Below are 23,983 nucleotides of genomic sequence, written 5' to 3'. Positions count from 1 at the left end.
CATCTGCTATCTCATAGCGCCAGGGACCTGGGTTCAATTCCCACCCTGGATCATTGTCTGTGCGGAGTTTGTACATTCTCCGTGTCTGCGTGGGTTTCCTCCAGGTACTCCTGTTTCCTCCCACAGTCCGAAAGACATGCAGGTTAGGCAGACTGGTCATGCTAATGCTGCCCTTAGTGTCAGAGGGACTAGCTAGGGCAAATGCATGGGGATAGGGCCTGAGTGGGATTGTGGTCAGTGCAGATTTGATGGGCCAAATGGCCTCCTTCTACAGTGAGGATGCTATGACTACCCCACTATCACATCTTGGACTGACCCACGCATCCTAAAGAACAAGACAAGTCAAGAACAGAGATAAATGCAGAAGAAAACAAAAAGACAAATTATATATTTCATCATAAAAAAATAGCAGCCACTTGAACTCATGCCAGACAGATAAATTACTTTAGAAGTGAAAAAAGACCCTTAAAAAGTAACTCCTCAGGATAATTATTCGCAATCCCTTTCTGCACCCGTCAAATCAAACAGATCTATGTAAAAATCTACATGGCGTTGGGGTTTAATGATGACTGACACTGCGGCAACAGCAGCTCCTTTGTCTACCAGGTTAGCGAGACCACCCTCTAACCAAAATACTTCGTCGCCACCAGTTAATTCTCTCCCCTTGCTAATTCACTTGCCAATCTTAGACTTTGCAGCGATGAAACATTTTGATTCAGGCTTAGATTCACATCAAAAAGGGGGAAAAAAAGTATGAACATGTTTTTGCTGTACTCCGATCAAAAAGAGGAAGGGTTTCTGTCTGCCCTTGTCTTGAGGCGATCGTGACACTGGAGTTTTGCTCCAGGTTGTTTAAAGAGATGAAGTGATGCTGCCTATTCTATAGAGCTTTGCACCTTTGGGTCTCCTGTCTAGGTGACATCCAACTCTCAGGATGGCTAAGAAACATGCAAACCAGCCATTTTCTTTTTAAATATGCCCAGGCTTGGTGGGGGGGACTGCCCCCTTCTCTTTTGGAACAGGCAGTTGGAGGGGTGGGCCTCAGTGTAAAAGACTGTCATTTGTCAACATCCTTGGGATTAACATTGACCTGAAACTCTATTACACTCACCACTTAAACACAGTGGCTACAAGTGCAGGTTAAAGGCTAGGAATACTGTGGTGGGTAACTCACCTCCCGATTCCCCAAAGCCTGTCCACAATCTACAAGGCACAAGTCAGGAGTGTGATGCAATACTCCCCACTTGCCTGGATGGGTGCAGCTCCAACGACACTCAAGAAGCTCGACACCATCCAGGACAAAACAGTCTGCTAGATTGGCACCACATGTACAAACACCCATTCCCTCCGCCACTGACACTCAGTAATCAGTGTGTACCGTCCACAAGATGCACTGCAGCAATTCACCAATGATCCTTAGACATCTTCCAAAAAAAAAACCAGATACAAACTGTGGACAGCCATCACCTTAATCTTTCAAAGAGGCTGGAATGTTCTAGTGGAACGGGAAGAGTGATCAGGTGGTGCAGAATCCTTGTGATGCACCTGGATCACAACCACTAACCCTCCCCACTCTGTACAACAGCAACGCCTCTTTCGCACAGCAAAATACCCCAAATTCTCAGCTAACTAGAGGGCAACAGGGGGGCGACAGGCAGAGGCAGGGCAGCGACGCGACACAGATGCCAAACAAGGCTAGTATTTATTGCCTGTCCCTAAATTGCCCTCACAAAAGGTAGTGAGGAGCTGCCTTGCTGAATCCACTGCAGTCCCTGTGAAGGTTCTAGTATTTCGCATACAACTGCGTGGCTTTCCTATGGCAAGGTGACCAAAATCAAACACAATATTCCAGGTGCAGCCTCAAGAACGTCCAGTATAACTGCAACATACATTAACTGTAGAAGTTGGGAAGTTAAGTCAACTTGACAGGCTAATAAATAAACTTAATAAAAAATTTTTAAAAAACTTTCCCTTCATCAGCACCGATCAGAATGCTGGACCTCTCTCTGACAGCACCGCGGGAGCTCACTGCACCGACTGCAGTGGTTCAAGGGGACAGCCTGTCACCACTCTCTCAATGAGAGCGAGCAGTGGGCAACAAATACCGGCCTTCCAGCCGTGCCTACATCTTGTACATTCACATTTATTTTGGAAAGACTTTTCTGTGCCTCCACCAACAGGACTGAAATCGAAACCGCCTGTGAGAAAAATCACAACACACAAGGCCACATCCAACTGGTCTACTCAACAGCTGGGAGCCTCCAGCAAAGACCTGTGAGAGCAGAACTGCCCAGCTTCAGGCAGCCGGCAGAACAGTTCCGTGGAGCCCCTGAAACTACTGGTAGTCTTAGCACCCAGACAAAGCGACCAACGCTTCCTGAATTTAACGCTGATTTAGGAGATAGATATTTTTCATTTTGTTACTGTGACACACCGCAACCCAAGTAAGGACCACACACCCCGAACGGCAGAGAGCGAGGGGGCAGGATTTTACAGTCTTGTTACTATTGGGTGGAGGGGTGGCAGAAAATGCAGCAAACCCTTTAAAAACTCCACTGACTGCAGCAGGAACCAAATATACCCCCTGCGGGAGGGGTTGTAAATTTCTATGCGCGGAGGAAGAAATGGGGAGAGAGAGACACACACACACACACACACACACACACACACACACACACACACAGAAGAAAGAAAGAGAGACAAAGATTTATGGAGGGAGTTCCCAAGTGTAGGTGACAGGTAAAGGAAGGCAAGACCACCTTGGGAGGGGGGGGGGGAAACTGAAGGAAATCAGAGGAGATAGAGGAGCAAGGGCTCAGAATTGGAGGAATGTGGAGATTGGGGTTGTAGGGTGTTACAGTGATGCTTTTTCTGTGCATTAGTAAAGTGTTAAGGGCTTCCCTTGCCGCTAAACAAGCAACACATGGCAAATAAGCAGCAGCAGGCTAATGCACCTTCACTGTAAGCGTGCCCCCCCCCCCCGGCACCCAATAATCTACCCAAAAGGAGGATCTGCTGGAACGACGCTGGAAGAGCTTGCTGCAGCGTTAAGCAGCAACACCAGAAGCAGGCAGATGTCGCACTGCTGCCGTGTGGTCCAAGCTCTGAAGTATTCCTTTGTGTCTGGGTTACTAGGCAGCAGTTAGATGGAATAAACCACATTAGCAATCCGCTGGTCTCAGGCAGCTGGAGAACACATTTTTAAAACCGTTCTCTGGGTCTCTCTCCTAGTTTCCCCAGGCGGTGCTCGCAGCAACAGATCGCTCTCGCCAGCCGCCCTCGTTCACAGCACTCGAGGGGCATCCCAAAGCGCTTTGCGGCCAATCGCATCCTTCTGAAGTATAGTTACTGTTGCACTCTGAGGAGGCAGCAGCCAATTTGCGCACAGCAAGATCCCAACAGCAGTCAGCTAAGAGGCCAGATCGTCTGTTTCTGGATGTCGGCCGAGGAATATATATTGGCCGACACACTGGGGAGATCCACCAGCGCAAAGCTGCCAAACTAGATTTAGAAAAAAGGAGACAAAAAGCAGAAAAATGCTGGAATTTCTCAACAGGTCTGACAACATCTCTGGAGAGGGAACAAAGCCAAAGTTTTGAGTCTAGATGACCCTTCATCAGAGCTGAGATGAAAGAGAGTCAGTAGAGATTTATACTACGAGGGTAGCCATGATGTAGAGATGCCGGCGTTGGACTGGGGTGGGCACAGTAAGAAGTCTCACAACACCAGGTTAAAGTCCAACAGGTTTATTTGGAATCGCGAGCTCTTGGGGCACTGCTCCTTCATCAGGCGAGTCGAGTTCATCCTCTGAAGTTGTTGAGCTCAATGTTCAGTCCAGAAGCTGTAAAGTGCCCAATGAGGTGCTGTTCCTCCAGTTTGCGTCGGGGTGCACTAGAACATTGCAACAGGCCAAGGACAGACATGTGGGCGTTGAACTGGCAAGTAACAAACAGGTCTGGGTCCTGCTTGCAAGTATTTCGCCTTAATCTTCGAGAAAGGAGACTTGGAGATCTTGGAGTAGCCACATTGCCGACTCCTTCAAAACATCCCTGACTCCTGGCTTGCCCCCTCCCCCAACCGAATATTCAGGTACATTTTCAGCTTTACTCAGATTGTGAGCTGTGATCGAGAGAAGTGAGCGGCTGAAAGAAATGGCTTTATTCTCAGTCAAAAGATTGAGCAAAACAGTCTGTGACCTTTCAATCACTTGTCTACTCCAATGTTACACTGATTTTAGCAGGGAGTGACTCAGAGTGATACAGAGAAGAGCAAAGTAAACATGGAATCCGGACGCAATCCCCACAGTCAAGAGCTTCACCAAGTCATTGGCTTACTTGGACTGCACGGTGGCACAATGGTTAACACCGCTGCCAGGGACCCGGGTTCGATTCCTAGCTTGGTTCGCTGTCTGTGTGGAGTCTGCACGTTCTCCCCGTGTCTGCGTGGGTTTCTTCCGGGTGCTCCAGTTTCCTCCCACAGTCCGAAAGACATGGCATCGGCCATGCTAAATTCTCCCTCAGTGTACCCAAACAGGTGCCAGAGTGTGGCAACTAAGGGATTTTCACAGTAACTTCACTGCAGTGTTAATGTAAGCCCACTTATGACACGAATAAAAAATAAACAAACTACAGTTGAAACTGGAAAGATGATATCTTTCCGTTCAACACGCCTGTCTCTCCTTTATTACCAGCACAACACAACACCTTCCTGGGGACACGAATGTGCAGATTTGAAAAGAGAAAGTTCTGCAGTAGAAAGATCCGACTCCAGATAAATATTGACCTATCCTTCAATTCACTTTAGATACCAAAGAATCCTCCTCCGTGCTTTGCAGGCAATTGCTGCTTTTTATTTTCCATTCCCAGCTGCTTTATATGAACTGCAGTTCCAACAGTTGTCTTGCTTAATACACACATTTCAATCAAAGATATTTCTCCACATGCAAGACACTGCCTAGATACACACTGATCCCAAAAGATATCACCGATTGATTCAGAACCGGACATTCATGGCTGTAATGAGTCTTTGAAAAGGCTATCCCAACAAGTCCCATGTCTGCGTCCCACAAAGCTATTCCCCTTCAAGTATTTATCCAATTTTCTTTTAGAAGTTACTATTAAATCTGTTTCCACTGCATTAAAAGGCTCACCTTGGAGATATGTCTGTGGATTAGATTGAGTGAGTGGAGAGAGACCACCAGCCTCTAGAGTGCATCTACGATTGTGATTCCAGAAGGTGAAACCAATCTTCACTGCATTTCAAGACAGTCTAGCATTCTATCATCAACAGTGTCCTTTGTTTTTTTGCAGATTCTTTTCGTTAGTGTTGACACAGCAATCAGCGCTGCTACCTCACAGCTCCAGGGACCAGGGTTCGATTCTTGCCTTGGGTAATTATCTGTGTGGAGTTTGTATGTTCCCCCCCACTGTGTCTGCATGGATTTCCTCCCACAGTTCAAAGATGTGCAGGTTAAGTGGATTGGCCAAGCCAAGTTGCCCCCAAGTGCCCAAAGATGTGTAGGTTAGGGGGATTAGCAGGGTAAATACGTGGTTACGGGAAAGGGTCTGTCAGAGCAGATTTAATGGGCTGAACTGCCTCCTTCCGTGCTGTTGGGACCCTACTCTGTTCCATGAAAGCAAAGGAGATAACTGGGCCTGTTATTTCTGATGCTTGCTCTAACACCCCAGTCCCTCTCAACCCAAAACGTCGCTTACAACAGGAACACACATATTGACCAAAGCTTATCGAGCTGAAATGTTAACTCCTTCATCACTCCACACGTATTGCACTACTGGCCCCATGGAGGAGCTGTCCAGCATCTGCAATATTTCTGTTTGTTGTGAAGTACACACGCTGGATAGAGAATCCCATCATGGACCAGCGCTCGAGGGTCCCACATCAACCAACTCTTTAATCGTGGTACAAGGCACCAATGGGAAACAGTTTCCATTCAGACCAAGCGTAAAAGGAAGAAGTGGACGTGTTTGAATGTATTGGTGTGGGGCACCCTCTACTGGCAAAACATGGGACATCAGCAGAGGAGGATGAAACCAGCTCAAAAATATTTACGCTCAATGCATTACAGCAACCCATATTTATGTCAAACTTGGGGAGACGTGAAAAGAAAATATTAAAAAATGATTACCCAGTCTGCTTTAATTTTTAGTTCATTCTCAGGATGTGAGTGCTCCTGGCAAGAGCAGCAAATACTGCCCAGGGGAAGGTGGTGGTGAGCTCCCTCCTTGAACCACTGCAGTCTCTCTTGGTGTACCTAAGGTGCTGTTAGGGATGGAGTTCTAGGGATTTGACCCAGTCCCTCTGTCTACACTTCCCACTGCCTCAGCAAAGCAGCCAGAATAATTAAGGACCCCACACACCCCAGACATTCTCTCTTCCACCTTCTTCCTTCAGGAAAAAGATACAAAAGTCTGAGGTCACGTACCAACCAGCTCAAGAACAGCTTCTTCCCTGCTGCTGCCAGATTTCTGAATGGACCTACCTTGCATTAAGTTGATCTTTCTCTACACCTTAGCTATGACTGTAACACTACATTCTGCACTCTCTCCTTTCCTTCTCTATGAACGGCATGCTTTGTCTGTATAGCGCACAACAAACAATACTTTTCACTGTAGGTTAATATATGTGACAATAATAATTCAAAGCAAATCAGAGACAGGGAAGGGGCAGTGATATTTTTCCAAATCAGGCTGGTGAATGACTTGGTGGTGAGCTTGCAGGTGGCGGTGTGCCCAGGTATCTGCTGCTCGTGTCCTTTTAGATGGTAGAGGTTGTGGGTTTGGGAGAGGCTGTCGAAGGAGCCTTGGTGAGTTGGTGCAGTGCATCTTGACGATTGTACACACCATTGTGCATCGGTGGTAGAGGGAGTGAAAATTTAAGCTTGTGCATGGGGTGCAGGCAAAGCAGGCTGCTTTGTCTGGGATGGTGTTGAGCTTCTTGGTAGCTGTCATGATCACCATTACTGAGACTCGCTTTTCATTTCAGATTTACTTAACTTACTGACTATAAATGCTGCCGTGGTGTGGTTTGAACTTGTATCGCTGGATCATTAGTCCAAGTTTCTGGGTTTCTATTCTAGTAACAAGCTACCAAGTTTAATTAGTATATCAACCAGCAAAGATACTGTGTACAGTTCTGGTCCCCTATTATAGATAGGATATTAATAAACTAGAAAGAATTTACTAGGACGCTATCGGGACTTAATGGTTTGAGTTATAAGGAGAGGCTGGATAGACTGGGGCTTTTTTTCATCTTAAGTGTAGGAGGCTTATTCAAGATTTATAAAATAAATAGATCAGTGAGATAGTCAACATCTTTTCCCAAAGGTGGAGGAGTCTATAACTAGACCGCATAGGTTTAAGGTGAGAGGGGAGAGATACAAAAGTGCCCAGAAGGGCAATTTTTTTCCACATAGAGGGTGGTGACTGTGTCTGGAACAAGCTGCCAGAGGTAGTAGTAGAGGTGAGCACAATTTGATCTTTTCAAAAGCATTTACACGACTAAGACGGGTATAGAGAGATATGGGCCCAACGTGGGCAAGTGGGACGAGCTTAGTGGTTAAATAAAAAGGGTGGCATAGACAAGTTGGGCTGAAGGGCCTGTTTCCATGTTGTAAACTTCAATGACTCTTTGTAACAATCGCTTAAACGTACTGCTCATCCACAAGGCTTAGAACAAAGCAGGATATCCCTTAAACTGATCTGCACATGGTGGAGGGGGGGGGGGGGGGGGTGGTGGAGGGGGGGGGGGGGAAAAGCAGTGAAATTACCTAAAGAACTCAAAGTTCCTGGAATCCAGTCAGATTTTTGAGAACACTATAAAATGAATTCCATGGCTTGCATCAACCAGGTTAGATCAGCAGCAAGTGTGTTTGTTTAAAAAAAAACCTTTCAATTACAAACTGGTGAGAGTTTCAGAACAAATCCATCACCTACATTTATTTGTCGATGGCTAGCAGAACGTCCAAGGCGGGCTACTGGGTTTACTTTATTATTTCTGGATTGCAGAAAGACTGAGCCTCAAATTTGGATATTTAAACTGAGGTCAGTGCCATGGATCGGTCAAGGTGACTCTTAATTAAATTGGGATTTAATGGGATTGGGAGTTATAGATAGTTCTATGGCCTGGTAGGTATGGATCGGCGCAACTTGTGGGCCGAAGGGCCTGTTTGTGCTGTAGTGTTCTATGTTAAACGTTGCTATTGTATCTGCTTCTACCACCTCCTCTGGCAGCACGTTCCAGGCACTCACCACCCTCTGTATAAAAAAAAAAATTGCTCCTCGCATCTCTTTTACACATTCCCCCCCCACCCCCACCTTTTACCTTAAACCTGTCAATTACAAGGGGGGAGATTTTCCACGCAGAGAGTGGTGGGTGCCTGGGACGCGCTGCTGGAGGTGGCGGTGGAAGCAGGCACATTAGCAACACTTAAGAGGCACCTGGATGGGTACATGAGTAGGGAGGGAATGGAGGGAAAGGGACTGAGTGAGGGCAGAAGGTTTTTTTTAAAATTTAGTTCGGGCATCATAATCAGCGTGGGCTCGGAGGGTCGAAGGGCCTGTTTCTCTGCTGTCCTTTCCTTTGTTCTATGTCCCCTAGTAACTGATATTTCTACCCTGGGAAAAAGACTCCCAACTATCCACGCTTCTCGTAATTTTGTAAACCTTTATCGGGTTGCCCCTCAGCCTCCGACATTCCAGTAAAAACAAACCAAGTTAACATAAGAGATAGGAGCAGGAGTCGGCCAACTGGCCCCTCGAGCCTGCCCCGCCATTCAAATAAGATCAAGGCTGATCTGATGGCAGGTTCAGTTCTACTTCCTCGCCCGCACCCCATAGCTCTTAATTCCCTTACTGGTTAAAAATCTGTCTGTGACTTAAACTCATTTAACGAGGTAGCCTCCACTACTTCATTGGGCAGAGAATTCCAGAGATTCACTACCCTCTGGGAGAAGAAGTTCCTCCTCAACTCTGTTCTAAATTGACTCCTCCCCCCTAGTTCTTGTTTCCATTGTAAGTGGAAATAATCTCTCTGCTTCTACTCTATCTAGTCCCTTCATTATCTTATATGTCTCTACAAGATCTCCCCTCAACTTTCTAAACTCCAATGAGGACAGGCCCAATCTACTCAATCTCTCTTCATAAGCTAACCCCCCGATCTCCGGAATCAAACTGGTGAACCTTCTCTGTACCCCCTCCAAAGTTTGTCCAGCTTTCCTCATAGCTAATACCCTCCAAACCAAGCAACATCCCGATAAACCTTTTCTGTATTCTCGCCAAAGCCTCCACGTGGTTCCGATACTGTGACAACCGGAACGGTACGCAGCATTCCAAACGTGGAATATCTAACGTTCTGTACAGCTGCACATGACTTGCCGACTTTAAGTTTATTTAGTGCCTCAAGTAAGCTTACATTAACACTGCAATGAAGTTATTGTGAAAATCCTACAGTTGTTATATGCCTGTTTGGGTACACTGAGGGAGAAACTGGCGTGGCCAATGCACCTAACCAGCACGTCTTTTGGACTGTGGGAGAAACCGGAGCACCTGGAGGAAACCCACACAGACACGGGGAGAACTTGCAGGTTCCGCACAGACAGTGACCCAAGCTGGGAATCGAACCCGGGTCCCTTGCGCTGTGAGGCAGCAGTGCTAACCACCATGCCACTGTGCTGCCCATGTGACGAATCCTGTGCACCATGTTTCAGGAAGGCTTTAGAGAGGGTGTGGAATGGATGAGGAACTTCAGTTACGTGGATAGAGCGGAGACGTTGGGACGGTTCTCCTGGCAGTAGCGGAGTCATATAAGTTTACAGCATGGAAACAGGCCCTGCGGCCCAACTTTTCCACGCTGCCTGTTTTTTTTAAACCCCTAAGCTAGTCCCAACTTTGGTTTGGCCCACATCCCTCTCTATCCTTCTTACCCATGTAACTGTCAAAATGCGTTTTAAAAGACAAAATTGTACCCGCCTCTACTACTGCCTCTGGCAGCTCGTTCCAGACACGCACCACCCTCTGTGTGAAAAAATTGCCCCTCTGGACGCTTTTGTATCTCTCCCCTTAAACCTATGCCCTCTAGTTTTAGACTCCCCCTACCTTTGGGAAAATATATTGACTGTCTAACTGATCTACGCTCCTCTTTATTTTATAGACCTCTATGAGGTCAGCCCAAGACAAGTTGAGGAAGAATTGGTCGAGGTGTTCAAGATTGAAACAGAAGATAGAAAGAAATTGCTCCAATTGGCAGATGGGCTGAGAACCAGATGGCACAGGTGAATGGCAAAAGAACCAATGGCAAAACCTAACCACGTTTTACACAGCGAGTGGTTAGGGTCTAGAATTCACTGCCCGAGAGCGTGGTGGAGACAGATACGACTGTGGTTCTCAAAAGGAGGTTTGCCTCGGAGTCGATTCAGGGAATCCCTCCTCCACAAGGTCACACTGCCCCATTAATCCTCTCCAACCAGCCCCCCCACCACCAACACTCCACCCAAATCCTAGCTCCCTGCACCACCCACCCCGTTCACCGGAGGAGTTTACCAGACAGGACTTGCCAAAGTGCCAGACACACCTGGGGCCTTTAACTACCTCTTGTTTGGGGGTTGGTTGTAATGTCAGCAGTTGCCACCCTGGAACCTGGCGCTGCTGGGAGTACGGAACTGCCGATCTGTAGCTCTCTAAGGCGAGAGTTCCTCCGCAGTTGGTGCCGGAAGCGTTGACCTGAGGCTGGCAACACCCCGAGTGGCGTTAAGCGGCTGCGGGGCTGCTCGGTGAGGTGCGGACGCTTCCCGCGTCAACTCTTTGGGTGACGGAATGAAGAAATTCCAAAAGGTCCTGCCCAACAAACTTTTCAAATTCATTCGTGGGACATGGGCGTCGCTGGCTGGCTGGCCAGGATTTATTGCCCATCCCTAGCTGCCCTTGAGAAGGTGGTGGCGAGCTGCCTTCTTGAATCGCTGCAGTCCTTGTGCTGTGGGTTGACCCACAGTGCTATCAGGGAGGGAATTTCAGGATTTTGACCCAGCGGCTGCGAAGAAACGGTGCTATAATTCCAAGTCAGGATGGTGAGGGGGTGGTGGTGTTCCCATGTATCTGCTGCCCTTATCCTTCTAGATGGAAGTTGCTGTGTAAGGAAGTTGGGTTTGGAAGGTGCTGTCTAAGGATCTTTGGTGAATTGCTGCAGTGTATCTTGTAGAATGGCCTTTGCTGTAAAATATAACCTCAAACTGCCCCCCCCCCGTTAATCGTGATGCCCCCCCAGGAAAGTCCAATTTCCTGCTGCCTCGATTGCTTTTGCATTTTATTGCCACCAATGAGCTAAAGGAACAGCTGGAGAATGCTGTGAAAACTGGGGCAATACAACGGATACTTGACGGGAAAGGTTAGTCCAAAAATAAAACGTTACTCCGTCATTCTTCACATGGTTTTATGAAGAAGCAGCTGATTCACAGGAACAGTTTGTACCAAAGCTAAAGGTTTATTGGTGACTCTTTAGCCAGCAAACCGATCAATGATTAGATCAGCAAGCGTACTTAGCACTTCACACAATAATGTCTAGAGGTTACGCTCCCGGCTAAATAAATAAACGGTCTACTCAAGACAGGCTGTGGACAAGGGTGTATAACCCACCGCGGCAGGCGGTGGGGGGGGAGGATTTTAATCCCGTTTCAGTAACGGTGACCATGGAACTATGAGATTCTGGGAAAAACCCATTAGGGAAGGAAACTCTCTGTCTGCACTAGGTCTGGCCCACGCAACACCAGGTAGTTGGCTCTTAACTGCCCTGGGAAATAGCCCAGCAAGCCACTTAGCTCACCGCCACCTCCTCAAGAGCAATCAGGGATGAGTAACAGATACCGACATTGAGTGTTTTTGGCAAATCCCACGAAAGAATTTTTAAAAGGTCGCGAATGTAGCCCAATCCATCACTCAAACAAGCCTCCCATCCGTCTACACTTCCCGCTGCCTATGAAAAGCAGCCAGCATAATTAAGGACCCCACGTACCCCAGACTCTTTCCACCTTCTTCCATTGGGACAAAGATACAAAAGTCTGAGGTCACGTACCAAGCGTCTCAAGAACAACTTCTTCCCTGCTGCCATGAGGCTTTTGAATGGACCTACCTCATGTTACATTGATCTTTCTCTACACCTTAGCTATGACACTACATTCTGCACTCTCTCCTTTCCTTCTCTGTGAATGGTATGCTTTGCCTATATAGTGCACAAGGAACAATACTTTTCACTGTATACTAACACATATGACAAAAATAAGTCAAACCAAAAATCAAAGAAACTCATGTTCTAATGCCTGGACTGTGATGGATTCCATAGAACCTCTATAGCGAACAAGGAGTTCCCCTATCCCCCGCACGTGTACCAAGATTAATCCACTGAACCTACACATCTTTGGACTGTGGGGGGAAACCGGAGCACTTGGAGGAAACCCATGTAGGCGCAAGGAGAACGTGCAAACTCTACAGACAGTGTCCCAAGCCGGGAGTCGAACCCAAGTCGCTGGCGCTGTGAGGCAGCAGTGCTAACCACTATGCCATTTGGCTACACTAATCCCTTAACCTCCACATCTAGGGGCACTTAAGGGCGATTTAGCACCTAATCCAAGAGGCCAGAATCAGGGGAGTGCAGAGGTCTCTTGCTGCTTTAAAGGATGCTCTTGAACGTGAAGAAGATTGTTGACACAGTCATTCTTGGCCGAATACAACAATATAAATTACCCTGAAGACAACGCTCAGATTTACCCGTAACTTTACCACGTCAAAACCAAATTAAGCACAGCTTACCTGCTGGACTGCTGGCTTGCCAACCTGTTGTTTTTCCAGCACCAGGGACGCCGCTGGGCTTGAAGGCTGGGCTGGACGGAGCAGGCGGTGTGTGACACACCCTACCAGGGGCCTTGGACATGGGCTTGACTGAAACCGTGGCTGGGCCAATGGCCTGAGGAACCTCCGCACCATCTCCACTGTTAAAAGAACAAAGGAAATTGGCCCTCAGTTGCTTAAGTAACACTTCCCGTAATCCTTCCATACGATTCGGGATAATCCTGGAAACAGTCACTGCATTCCTGCCCTGAAAAGCAAGATACCTTTATTCGAGACTGAAAATCTGAATTTTAACAACGCTGCAATGTCTTGCACAGGAGTGAAGAATTATGAAGTAAATTTTTATTGCAGTTGAGTTTCTGCTTTAGACCAGATGAAAGAGTTTTGATTTCTGAGAGAAAAAAGTTCTGTTCCTGTATATCCTTCTGGCACAAATGGAGCCATTTTTGAGGGTTCGGAAAGAACATACATTACGTTCTCTGCCTAGAGAGGCACCCTACCATTTGTGATAAAAAAGTAAAACATTTGCACATCACTCATCAAGGTCCAGGTGACAATGGATCCAGTTTCCAGCTCGCATTATTAGCAGCGAGTCCAAAGCAATAACAGGATTACGGCTCCTTCCCTTAAATTCCATTAAAGCACGCAGAATCTCACACAAAAAAAAAGGGAGCTAGCTGATCCATCTTGCTGGCTCTTTAAATCCAATTTAGCCCCACACCTCAGCTTTCTCCCCAGAATCCAAGTTATTTCCCTTCAGGATCATGTCCTCTTGCCTTCCAAAACATCCAACAGAATCCGGTTCCAATCGATGATTTACTGACCATTACAAGCCGGTGAAGAAGTCCTTTACAGCATCAGCTAATTATAGAAATCATAGTATCCCTACAGTGCATACAGAGGCCATTCGGCCCATGGGGTCTGCACTGACTCTCTGACACAGCATCTCACTCAGGCTCTCTCCCTGTAACCCCACACATTCCCCATGGCTAATCAATCTAGCCTACACATCTTGGGACATTAATGCACAATGTAGCACGGGCAACCCGCCTAACCTGCACATCTTTGAACTCTGGGAGGAAACTGGAGCACCCGGAGGAAACCCACGCAGATGCTAAGACAGCATGCAAACTCAATGGTGAGCGCTGCTGCCTCACAGCACCGTGCACCCAGGTTCAATTCCAGCCTTGGGGAACTGTCTATGTGGAGCTTGCATGTTCAGCCAGTGTCTGTGTGGGTTTTTTTTCTGGTTGACTAACACTGCTGCCTCACAGCACCAGGGACCCGGGTTCGATTCCCGGCATGGGTCAGTGTCTGTGCGGAGTTTGCACATTCTTCCCGTATCTGCGTGGGTTTCCTCCGGGTGCTCCGATTTCCTCCGACAGCCCAAAGATGTGCAGGTTAGGTGGACTGGCCATAGCATACCGCCCCTTAGTGTCAGGGGACTTGGGTGGGATTGTGGTCGGTGCAGACTCGATGGGCCAAATGGCCTTTTCCTGCAACGTAGGGGTTCAACGATTCTGGAGGCAGGAATCGAATCAGCTGGGGCGACAGTCACCAATAAGGGCGATGAAAATTGGGGATGTGCAAGAGCCCGGAATTTGAGGAACGCAGAGATCTCAGAAGAGCGTGGGGCTGGAGGAAGACTGCAGAGATGGGGGGGGGGGGGGGGGGGAGCGGAGGGTGAAGGCCAGGGAGGATTTGAAAATAAGGATTGGAGGCCAATTTAGAAATGCTGTCGGTTCATTCATGTAGGTTTCCAATCAGTCCAATATCACTCTTCTATAAAGTTGATATTTCGCTAAAAGACTAAAAAAGTTACCTAGGCACTGCAGACTTAATTGGCGAAATTGAAAAGTGTTTGCAAGAGGACTTTTCAGTAGAGAAAACGGATTCATGCCACGTGACACTGTGAAAACAGAAAGATCAGGGAAAGAAAAAGAGCAACAGTTGTAGATACAGATATAGAAAAGAGTTAAAGAGGAACAGCTTAAGTGAGGCCAGAACTGCCCAATGCATGCGTTCTAACCCTCCCTCCAATAACGTGGCTGTAGCTTTGCTAACTAACACATTCCCCATGCTATTAAAGATACCCAGGAACAACACAAGCCGATTCTCTCAATTTCCTCTTCTCCAGAGGGAAGTGTTAATCTCTGTTCAACATGTCAAAGGAAATTGCAAAAGGGTCGCATGTGGAGAACCCCCCACCTAAACTCATCCCATCACCATTCTCTGCCAAAGCAGGGCCGATCTAGGTCACCCACTTCCAAGACTCACCCTCATTACGACAGCTGCCAATTTTGCGATATAGTCGCTCGCCCCATGCAGACACTATAGTTAAGAAAGCCCACCAATGCCTCTACCTTCTCAGGAAATTTGGCATGTCAGCAATGACTCTCACCAGCTTTTACCGATGCACCATAGACAGCATCCTTTCTGGTTGTATCACACCTTGGTATGGCTCCCGCTCTGCCCAAGGCCGCAAGGAACTACAAAAGGTCACGAATGTAGCCCAATCCATCACTTAAACCAGCCTCCCATCCACTGACTCTGTTTATACTTCCTGCTGCCTTTTCAAAGCAGCCAGCATAATTAAGGACCCCATGCATCCCAGACTTCTCTCTTCCAACTTCTTCCATCGGGAAAAAGATACAAAAGTCTGAGGTCACGTACCAACCAACTCAAGAACAGCTTCTTCCCTGCTGCTGTCAGACTTTTAAATGGACCTACCCTGCATTAAGTTGATCTTTCTCTTCACCCTATGACTGCAACACTACACTCTGCACTCTTTCCTTCTCTATGAACAGTATGCTTTGTGTAGCGCACAAGAAATACCTTTCACTGTGTACCAATACGTGATAATAATAAATCAAAACCAAAATCTAAATTCAAAACCAAAATCTAAATTCAAAACCAAAATCTAAAATCAAAACCAAAATCTAAATTCAAAACCAAAATCTAAACCATGCACCAAGCATACTGTCTGAAGTCAAACATGTTAAATTTCCCAGAAAAGTGTATAAGCAATAAATAGCCTTGATCGCACTATGGCTTTGAGAGACTTCCCAGAGCTTCTGAAGGTCATCAAGCATTCAGCCAATACACATTCGGCACTCAAAAGAATTCTGGGCGTAAATTCAATACACAGGATGACATATTTGGAGATTTCATTCAGGGCCCTCCAAAGGCAGAAAAGAACTACACAAGGCTTCACAAATCTGAACTTCAAATAAAAAGTCTGTCTCTGATGAGGGCAGTACATCTCTTCAGCAGGGTACTGTCATTAGCATATCTTAGCTTCTTTAGTACGTGCTGACTGCAACTGTGTTTCTTTTCAACTGGTCCTGCTACGTAAGGTGTCACAAACTCACCTCCGAGATCAATCGGTCATCATCACTGGAACAGCATCCAAAGCCTGAATGACACATTTGAGATTACTTCCAACTATTCTCACCAAATGACATCCAACCGCATTTAGACAGTGTGGCACCTTCGAAAGAGGGAGATACAATCCGCTCCACGCAGAGGGCGCAGAAACGTGTCCCATCACCGGGAAATGCATTAGGTTGGGTAAGACTACAAGTGTATCTTTTTGGATGGTAGAGAATGGGGTGGCACAGTGGTTAGCACTGCTGCCTCACAGCACCGGGAACCCTGGTTCAATTCTGGCTTCGGATGAGTGTGTGGGGTTTGCCTGCTCTCTCCGTGTCTGCAAGGGTTTTGTCCGGGTGCTCCAGTTCCCTCCCACAGTCTAAAGATGTGCGGGTTAGGTGGATCGGCCATGGTAAATTGCCCCTTATTATCAGGGAGACCAGCACAGTAAATGGATGGGATAACAGAGATGGGGCCTGGGTAGGATTGTGTTTGGTGCAGGCTCGATGGGTCGAATGGCCTCCTTCAGCACTGTCGGGATTCTATGAAAATGAGGGATGTGGGGACAGAACGGGAAAGTGAAGTTGAGGTAGAACCATCTCTGGTGGAGTAGACTCGAGTTATATTCTCATATAATTGCAGGTAAATTCTAAGATTGACATCCACAGCCAGACAACAGTCCCAAGTATTCATCTGAAAGTGGGGGGATTAAACAAAGGTTCCATTCTTTTTTGCTGTAATTCTACAGTTGCCCCATCTTGTGAAGCAAAAATCTTTGTTTCTTTTTCCCCAATGGAAGTGGGTGAAAGGAGGATGAACATACAGCAGCAGAACCTACACCCCTGGCTGTAACTCTTCTGGCATCTCACGTACTGTTCAAAGGGCTAAAGCTCTGGAAACGCACCTGTTCACTGCTCAATAAACCAGGAATGCACGTTCCATAACATGACCATTTAATGTGGTAATATTGCCCGGTTCAGCTGCTTCAAGTACATCTCACAGTTGTCAATAATCCCAAACAGGGATATGGTTTATGTAAGTCAACACTGGGCTATAAAATCAAACAGAGAAGGATTCATTATGGGAATTAGCCTGCCGGCACATTGACGTACACGCGTGCCGCATCTCACGCCTGCATGCTGTGTCTCACATGCCCTGCAAGGTGGGCCACTGTTGTGGCTGTCTGAGTAGGAGTGACATTTGGAAAGAAAGGTGGGTTCTTCAAATGTGGAGATTGGAAATCCTTGTGAGAAAGAAAGTTTTAGCGAAACCGACTGGCTCATAATCTGACAAAATACAGACTGGTTGGGCTGTTCAGAAATCCATGGAATCTGCTTTGGTTGCATCTGTCATTTATTGTACCATGAGACGCATTTGAACGCAGTCTGCTTGTTAATGCATGCTTACCCTGAACATTACAGTACAGGGTAGATATTGCAAATTGTTTCATCTTCCTGAATTTGCATGTGTTTGTAAAGATATAGCTGGGGTGAAGCAAAAGTGAATACTTGAAGCATCAGTTATGCTCGTATTGAGATTTTCCCAACCTTTTTGTTTGGTATAATAAAGTTTATTTTTCTTGTTTAGTAAACGTTTTATCCTTTGTGTTAAAAACTCATCTGCAGACTCCTGTGAATTTGCTCAGTAACTTTCCACAGTTTCGAACAAAAGGTTACGATCTATTAAGCCAAGTTCCACTCCGTCCAGTATTGACATTTGTAACACTGGGGACTGTGAACGATAAGATTTTTGTATGCCAAGGGCATCAAGGGAAATAGAACGAAGACTGACAAGTGAAAGAGAGACACAGATCATCCACAATCTCACTGGAACAGGGTCAAGGGGCTGAATGGCCTAATCTCACGTAATAGACTCATTCACAGGAGACACAATTATAATGTCAAAAGGACTGACGATAGCAAAACCTGTCTCGATCTGCAGGTCAAGTGAACTTCTAAGAGAGAAGATAGACCAAGGAGCTTCTGGAATTAGAACTACAGACATGGCAACACACAACTGATACAGTCCCAAATCCTTAAGAAGTGACAATTTCTCATACCTTGGCTAAAAGCACAGATTTACTAGAATGATCTAGGGGATAGAAACGGAGTTAATGTTGAGTCCATGTGACTCTTCTCCAGAGCTCTGAAGAGCCGCACTGATTCTAAACATTAATTCTGCTTCGCTGTCCACAGATGCTGCCAGACCTGTTGAGATTTTCCAGCATGTTTTATTTTAAATTTTAGAATGCCAGCAACTGAAGGACTTTACTTTTATTTACTAGACAGACACCTGGACTCTATGGGTTAAGCCACAGTGGCACAACGGTTAGCACAGCTGACTCAGTGCCAGGGACCCAGGTTCAATACCCGGCTCGGGTCACTGTCTGTGTGGAGTTTGCACATTCTCCTTGTGTCTGCGTGGGTTTCCTCCAGGTGCTCTGGTTTCCTCCCACAGTCCAAAGATGTGCCGGTTAGGTGGATTGGCCACATTAAATTGACCCTACGTCAGGAGATTAGCAGGGTAAATGCACGGAGTTATGGGCCTATGGGGGGATTGTGGCCGGTACAGACTCCATGCGCCATATAGCCCCCTCCTGTACTGTAGGGATTCTATTCTATAGAAACAGGATTAGGCCATTCAGTCCTTCGAGCCTGCTCCGCCTTTCATTTTGATAATGGCTGATCATCAAACTCAATATCCTGATCTCCTTCCTCCCCTCAAATCCCTTTAGCCCCAACAGCTATATCTAACTTCATCTTGAAATCACACAATGCTTTAGCCTCAACAACATTCTGTAGTAGTGAATTTCACACATTCACCACCCTCTGGGTGAAGAAATCTTGCCTCACCTCAGTTCTAAAAGGTTCACTGCTTACTCTCAAACAATGACCATTAGCTCTGGGCTCTCCCATCACTAGTTCTGGACTCCCCCACCATTGGCAACAATCAAAACACAGCCTCTTAAATCTTCCACAATCTCACTGTGGGAAGTAGCACACACCATGCTGGTCTTCCCTTACCTCTTGTTCTTCTGCATGTACAGGGAGCTGGTGGACTGACGTTTGGGCAGTTTACAGGGTGGCGCAGATGGAGGCTTTGTAACAGGAGTGATGAGCAGAGCATCCAGAAGAGATGGAGATACAGCAGGTTCAGATAATCTGGTAGAAGATTTTTTTTAAAAAAAAGCAAAGGTAAAAGGAATATCGAGGAGAGGAGAGTCAGCAAAAGAAAATATTTAGAGCAAGATAGAACAGAACACGGGAAGAAATATTTATTTTAAAATAAAGTGCTAGAAAAAGTTTGTGCGCATTAAATATTTAAAAGGGCTGCAGGTTGCTTTAAGAACTGAGGGCATGATTTGATGGTGAAATCATTAAGGTGTGCGCTCAGGCCCTGTTTTAGTTTGTTTTGTATTCTGTGCAGAGAATGAGCAGCTCTTCAATAAAACCTGTTGTGTGCTACTTTGAATCCACGTGTGCAAACCACATTCTTTTCTTTTTCTGTTAAAGCCCACAACCCCTAACATAGTTAGGGCATTAGGAGCTGAGTTTGAGTCTCAAAAGCGACAGCACACTTTAAAGAGGAGGGAGAAACATCTCATAACTACTCTGTTGAGAACAGCACAAAGTTATTTTTATATAATAAAGTTGAACATGGGGGATTTGATTACCATGGCAAAATACTTGAGTTCCAATCATTAATCGTTCTATAAACACGGTACTTTGGAAATCCCTGTGATGTCCATTAGGTACAGTAAGATCATCCTCTGAGTCATCATGTCTACCCCTTACAGAAGAAAGATTCCCAAGATTTTTGTAGCTAATAAAGCCTATTTAAACTTGGTTTGAAGTATGTGAACTCTCCAGTGCGATTACATTAGGGGAAGCATGGTGGCACAGTGTCAGCACAGCTGCCTCACAGTGCCAGAGTCCCGGGTTCGATTCCGGGCCTCGTTTCACCTCTCAGTAAGACCCTGTGGCATGGTCCAAATGGGCAGAAGTGATGCTCTGTTCCATCCTTGGACCTCCCCAATCTCCAGGTGCTACAACACAGTGCAAGAGTGATCTGCTTGTCTGCTGCCGGCTGTGGGATTGTGCTGTGTGCAAACCAGTCACAGCACTTGGCAGAAAGAAAACAGTGACCGCACTGCAAAAATACATCGCTGTTTTGAAGCAACGTCACAAAGGCGCTATACAAATGGAGTTAATATGCCCCTCATTTCTTCACAGGTTTGAGTGTCTTTGGAATTCTCTACCCCAGAGGGCGTTGGCTGTTCCGTCAGAGTATTTCTCAGACTTAAATCAATGGGATTTTGCAGATTCGTGAGTCAAGGGATATGGAGAAAGTTAAGGAGATTGGAGATGGATGGGCAGTCATGAGCTTACTCAATGGTGGAGTGAGCTTGAAGGCTCATTGGCCCCCACAAGCTCCCATATTTTAAGGGCTTGTTACAACATACTGACGCCAACAAGGGCAATTGTGAAGAGTTTTTTTTAAGAAAGCGAGAGTATCTGTTGGCTCATGGGAATTTCAGATGCTACCTAGACTGAGCAATGAGGACAGTAGTAATGGCAGCGGCAGCGCTCCGAGCCTCCGGACTTCGCTTCACTGGCGAGAAACGTGGAGCTGATCTTGGCAAAGCTTCAAGCGGATTTTCGAAAATTTTCCTGGGCAAAAAGAGTAGAGAAAGAGAGAGACAAAAGTAGACAAGTGCGGAAGTGGAGACGGAGAGCGAGATAATGTGTACGAACGCGAGAGTCAGCGTGAGAGAGGGAGTGAGAGAGCGCGGGCGAGAGAGAGATATATAGGGAGGTGCAAGGGCAGCACAGCAGTTAGCACTGCAGCCTCTCAGCACCAGGGACCCAGGTTCGATTCCCGGCTTGAGTCACTGTTTGTGCGGAGTTTGCACATTCTCCCCATGTCTGCATGGGATGCTCGAGTTTCCTCCCACAGTCCAAAAGACGTGCTGGTTAGGGTGCATTGGCTGTGTTAAGTTCTCCCTCAGTGTACCCAAACGGGTGCCGGACTGCGGTGACTCGGGGATTTTCACAGTAACTTCATTGCAGTGTTAATGTAAGCCTACTTGTGACACTAATAAAAAAGCAAGCGCGAACACGTGCAAACGAGAGCGAGGGAGCATGTGCAAACGAGACCACGCAAGTGCACGAGGGACAGCGCGAGTTAGGTGAAACTGTGTACGACAAACATATTTAGAACTGCATTAACAAAATATACTGTTATTCCAAAAAGAAATATATTTCATGGAATCTGTACAACATGGGAGGCTGTTTGGCCCATCCTGCCTGTGCTAGCCCTTTGAAAGAGCTACCTAATTGGTCCAATTCCCATGCTCTTTCCCCATAGCCCTGCAAATTTCCTCTTTGAGTACATCTCAGATTAACTTTTGAAAGCCAAATCCAGATCACGGCTTGTTGAGTAAACAAAGTCTTATCTCTTTGCCAATTGTTTTAATCTGTGTCCTTTGTTTACCGATTCTTCAGCCAGTGAAAGCATTTTCTCCTTATTTACACCAGTCTAATCCCTTCCTGATTTTGAACATCTCTCTCAAATCCCCCCCTTAATCTTCTCGAAGCTACAGGAGGACAAGTACAGCTTCTCTCGTCTCTCCGAATCCCGTGGTCCCCCCTCCCTTAGCCAGGACTGCGCACGACCTCTACCCCTGTACCTTTCCGAGGCAACCGGGACACAGACGGTGGGATCTGCAGCTCGGACAGTGGACGAGGCGGGCGGAGTGGCCAGCGCTGGAGGGTCACAAGTTTGCACGGCCACTGACTGCTTCCCAGTGCCCGACGGACAAGGATCAACTCCAGTGGCATGAGGTGAAGAATCTGGCAACACTGAAGACATCTTTGGCACAGCCTCTTCTGTAACTGTGACAAATCTTTACAGATAAAATGCAACAGGATAATGAAAAGAAAACATGCCATTCAACGCCAACGAGATCAGTTTCAACCTGGCACGAGATTCAGAGCGGTTTCTTTTCTCTTGTAAAAAGGGGCAAGGAGAGAAACTTCAAAAAGGCTTCTTTCTGAAATCACTGTTGACCCATGTCCCCAACCGATTGGGACACCTTTCCGTTCGACAGCAGAAGGCAAGCACTGCTGCCCAACATCAAAGCCCCCTTCAGATTGTGGCTTTCTCACTGGGGATAAGCTTGCCAACTTTACAATGCACCGCAGATACACAAAACAGGAACAGCGATCTCATGTTCGAATAACAGGCTTCTGAAGCGAGTTGCAAAGGGTTTCCTCGAGACAACTCCCAGCCCTCTCAGCTGGCAGTCAATGGGGCTCTTAAGCCCAGAGTCACGGTCTGGAATCCCACGCTGGGGTGATGATTTATTTTATTTAATGTTGTTTATCTGTAACTTATTTACTAAAACGTGCATTCGTTTGAATAAATAATCCTGCGAGAAGTCCTATTAAAAATTAATACCCCCACGTGTTTCAGGTAAGAATTTTACTAATAATGGTTAACAAATGAACAGGACATTTTGGGGAATTGTCAATCCAAATGTTAATGCCAGATTTCCTGTTCAAGAGCAGGAAATGCTCTCGAGTGTGTCTAATCACAGCAAATTGATTCATGGGCTGGTCAGCGCTCGGGGCATCCGGAGGTGGTCGAAGGTGCTATGTAAAATTCAAGCCTAGCCCCCACCCATCCCATTACAGAGATGTAACCCATTGCATCCCGTTAGAGATACTGCAGCCCAGGCAGCAACGCAGCACTTTACAAGGGTCACCCCGACTGGCACTGAATAAAGGCAAGGCCATTCATGCCACGCACGCCAACCCCACCCAGTCTCCTTTACCAAACAGAGAGCACACGATCATTTGTGTAAAGCACACTCCGCTCCACAAGCACTCAATTAAAAAAAACCAATGTGTGATCGCGAAATGGCAGCGTACAGGTAACGAAGAGCCCTACCTAGCTTTATGGATGGTTACAGTAGAAATAGAGGCAACGTGGCTTTTGCTCTTTGGGTCACACCTGATCGGAGGTGGATGTGGGGCACCCTTGGGTAAAGCGTCTAAAGGATTGTTCAGGTATATTTTTCTGAAGAGGAAGAAGAAGAACAGATAAAAAGACAGGAAGAGGCAAAGAAAGACGAATCGGCTCGAGATACAAATACCTCGGAGCAGCTTGAAGCCAGACTGAACGCTGTGTGTGTTTTAAGATGCTTTGCTTCCACCGGCTACATCTACACAACTCGGACAGACTCAGCAGAACCAAGATCGGGGAACTTAAAACATCCCAAACTATGCAGGCCCTTGTTTTTTTTTAAAAGACACACCAACTTAAAACTTAATTCCCCAATCAAAATTGAGAGATGCCACCAACTGTGATGACACAGGAGGTTGGCAAAAATTACACCCACTTTCTTAGTCACACAGGGCACATTTTTAAAAGTTTCTCTCAGGTCAGAGTGTGTCAAATTTACTGGGGAAGTCTGACTGGTCATCATCAACGGAACCACAAAATGCTTCAGTGCTCCTGTCATTCTCAATGATTTTAAAAATCACACCACTCTCAGATGGAGGGAAACCTGGGCTCCCTCAATAAAAATGCCCGATTTTGACAATAATCCAGATGTGCTAATAAAACCGCAACAGGCTCCCACTCAAACACATCAGGGAACAATTCGGAATGAAAAGTAAAATGCATCACGTGCCCCATTTCAATGGTTAATCGAAGATTTTCTACCTGCGATTAAGTAAGTGAAGTTTAGCAGC

The 23,983-nt window shown here is 46.5% G+C and overlaps 1 protein-coding gene across 2 annotated transcripts in view; it reads right to left on the bottom strand.

Moving 5' to 3' along the window:
• Nucleotides 1-23,983, bottom strand: part of LOC145347804 (PDZ and LIM domain protein 5-like) — a 200,138-nt gene that overhangs the window by 15,567 nt on the left and 160,588 nt on the right. The window contains exons 10-12 of one of the 2 annotated variants that reach the window (XM_080195659.1): nt 23,178-23,306; nt 21,916-22,131; nt 12,816-12,994 (exon numbers count right to left, since the gene is read on the bottom strand). In XM_080195659.1, coding sequence (XP_080051785.1) covers nt 12,816-12,994; nt 21,916-22,131; nt 23,178-23,306 — 524 coding nt within the window. The remainder of the gene's footprint in view (nt 1-12,815; nt 12,995-21,915; nt 22,132-23,177; nt 23,307-23,983) is intronic. The other variant, XM_080195649.1, reaches the window with a different exon arrangement.

This window comes from Carcharhinus amblyrhynchos, chromosome 1, assembly GCF_965287045.1.
Source record: "Carcharhinus amblyrhynchos chromosome 1, sCarAmb.v2.hapA, whole genome shotgun sequence".
Taxonomy (NCBI): Eukaryota; Metazoa; Chordata; class Chondrichthyes; order Carcharhiniformes; family Carcharhinidae; genus Carcharhinus; species Carcharhinus amblyrhynchos.
Note: the sequence above shows the minus strand (reverse complement) of the source record. Positions and strands in the feature narration are given on the sequence as shown.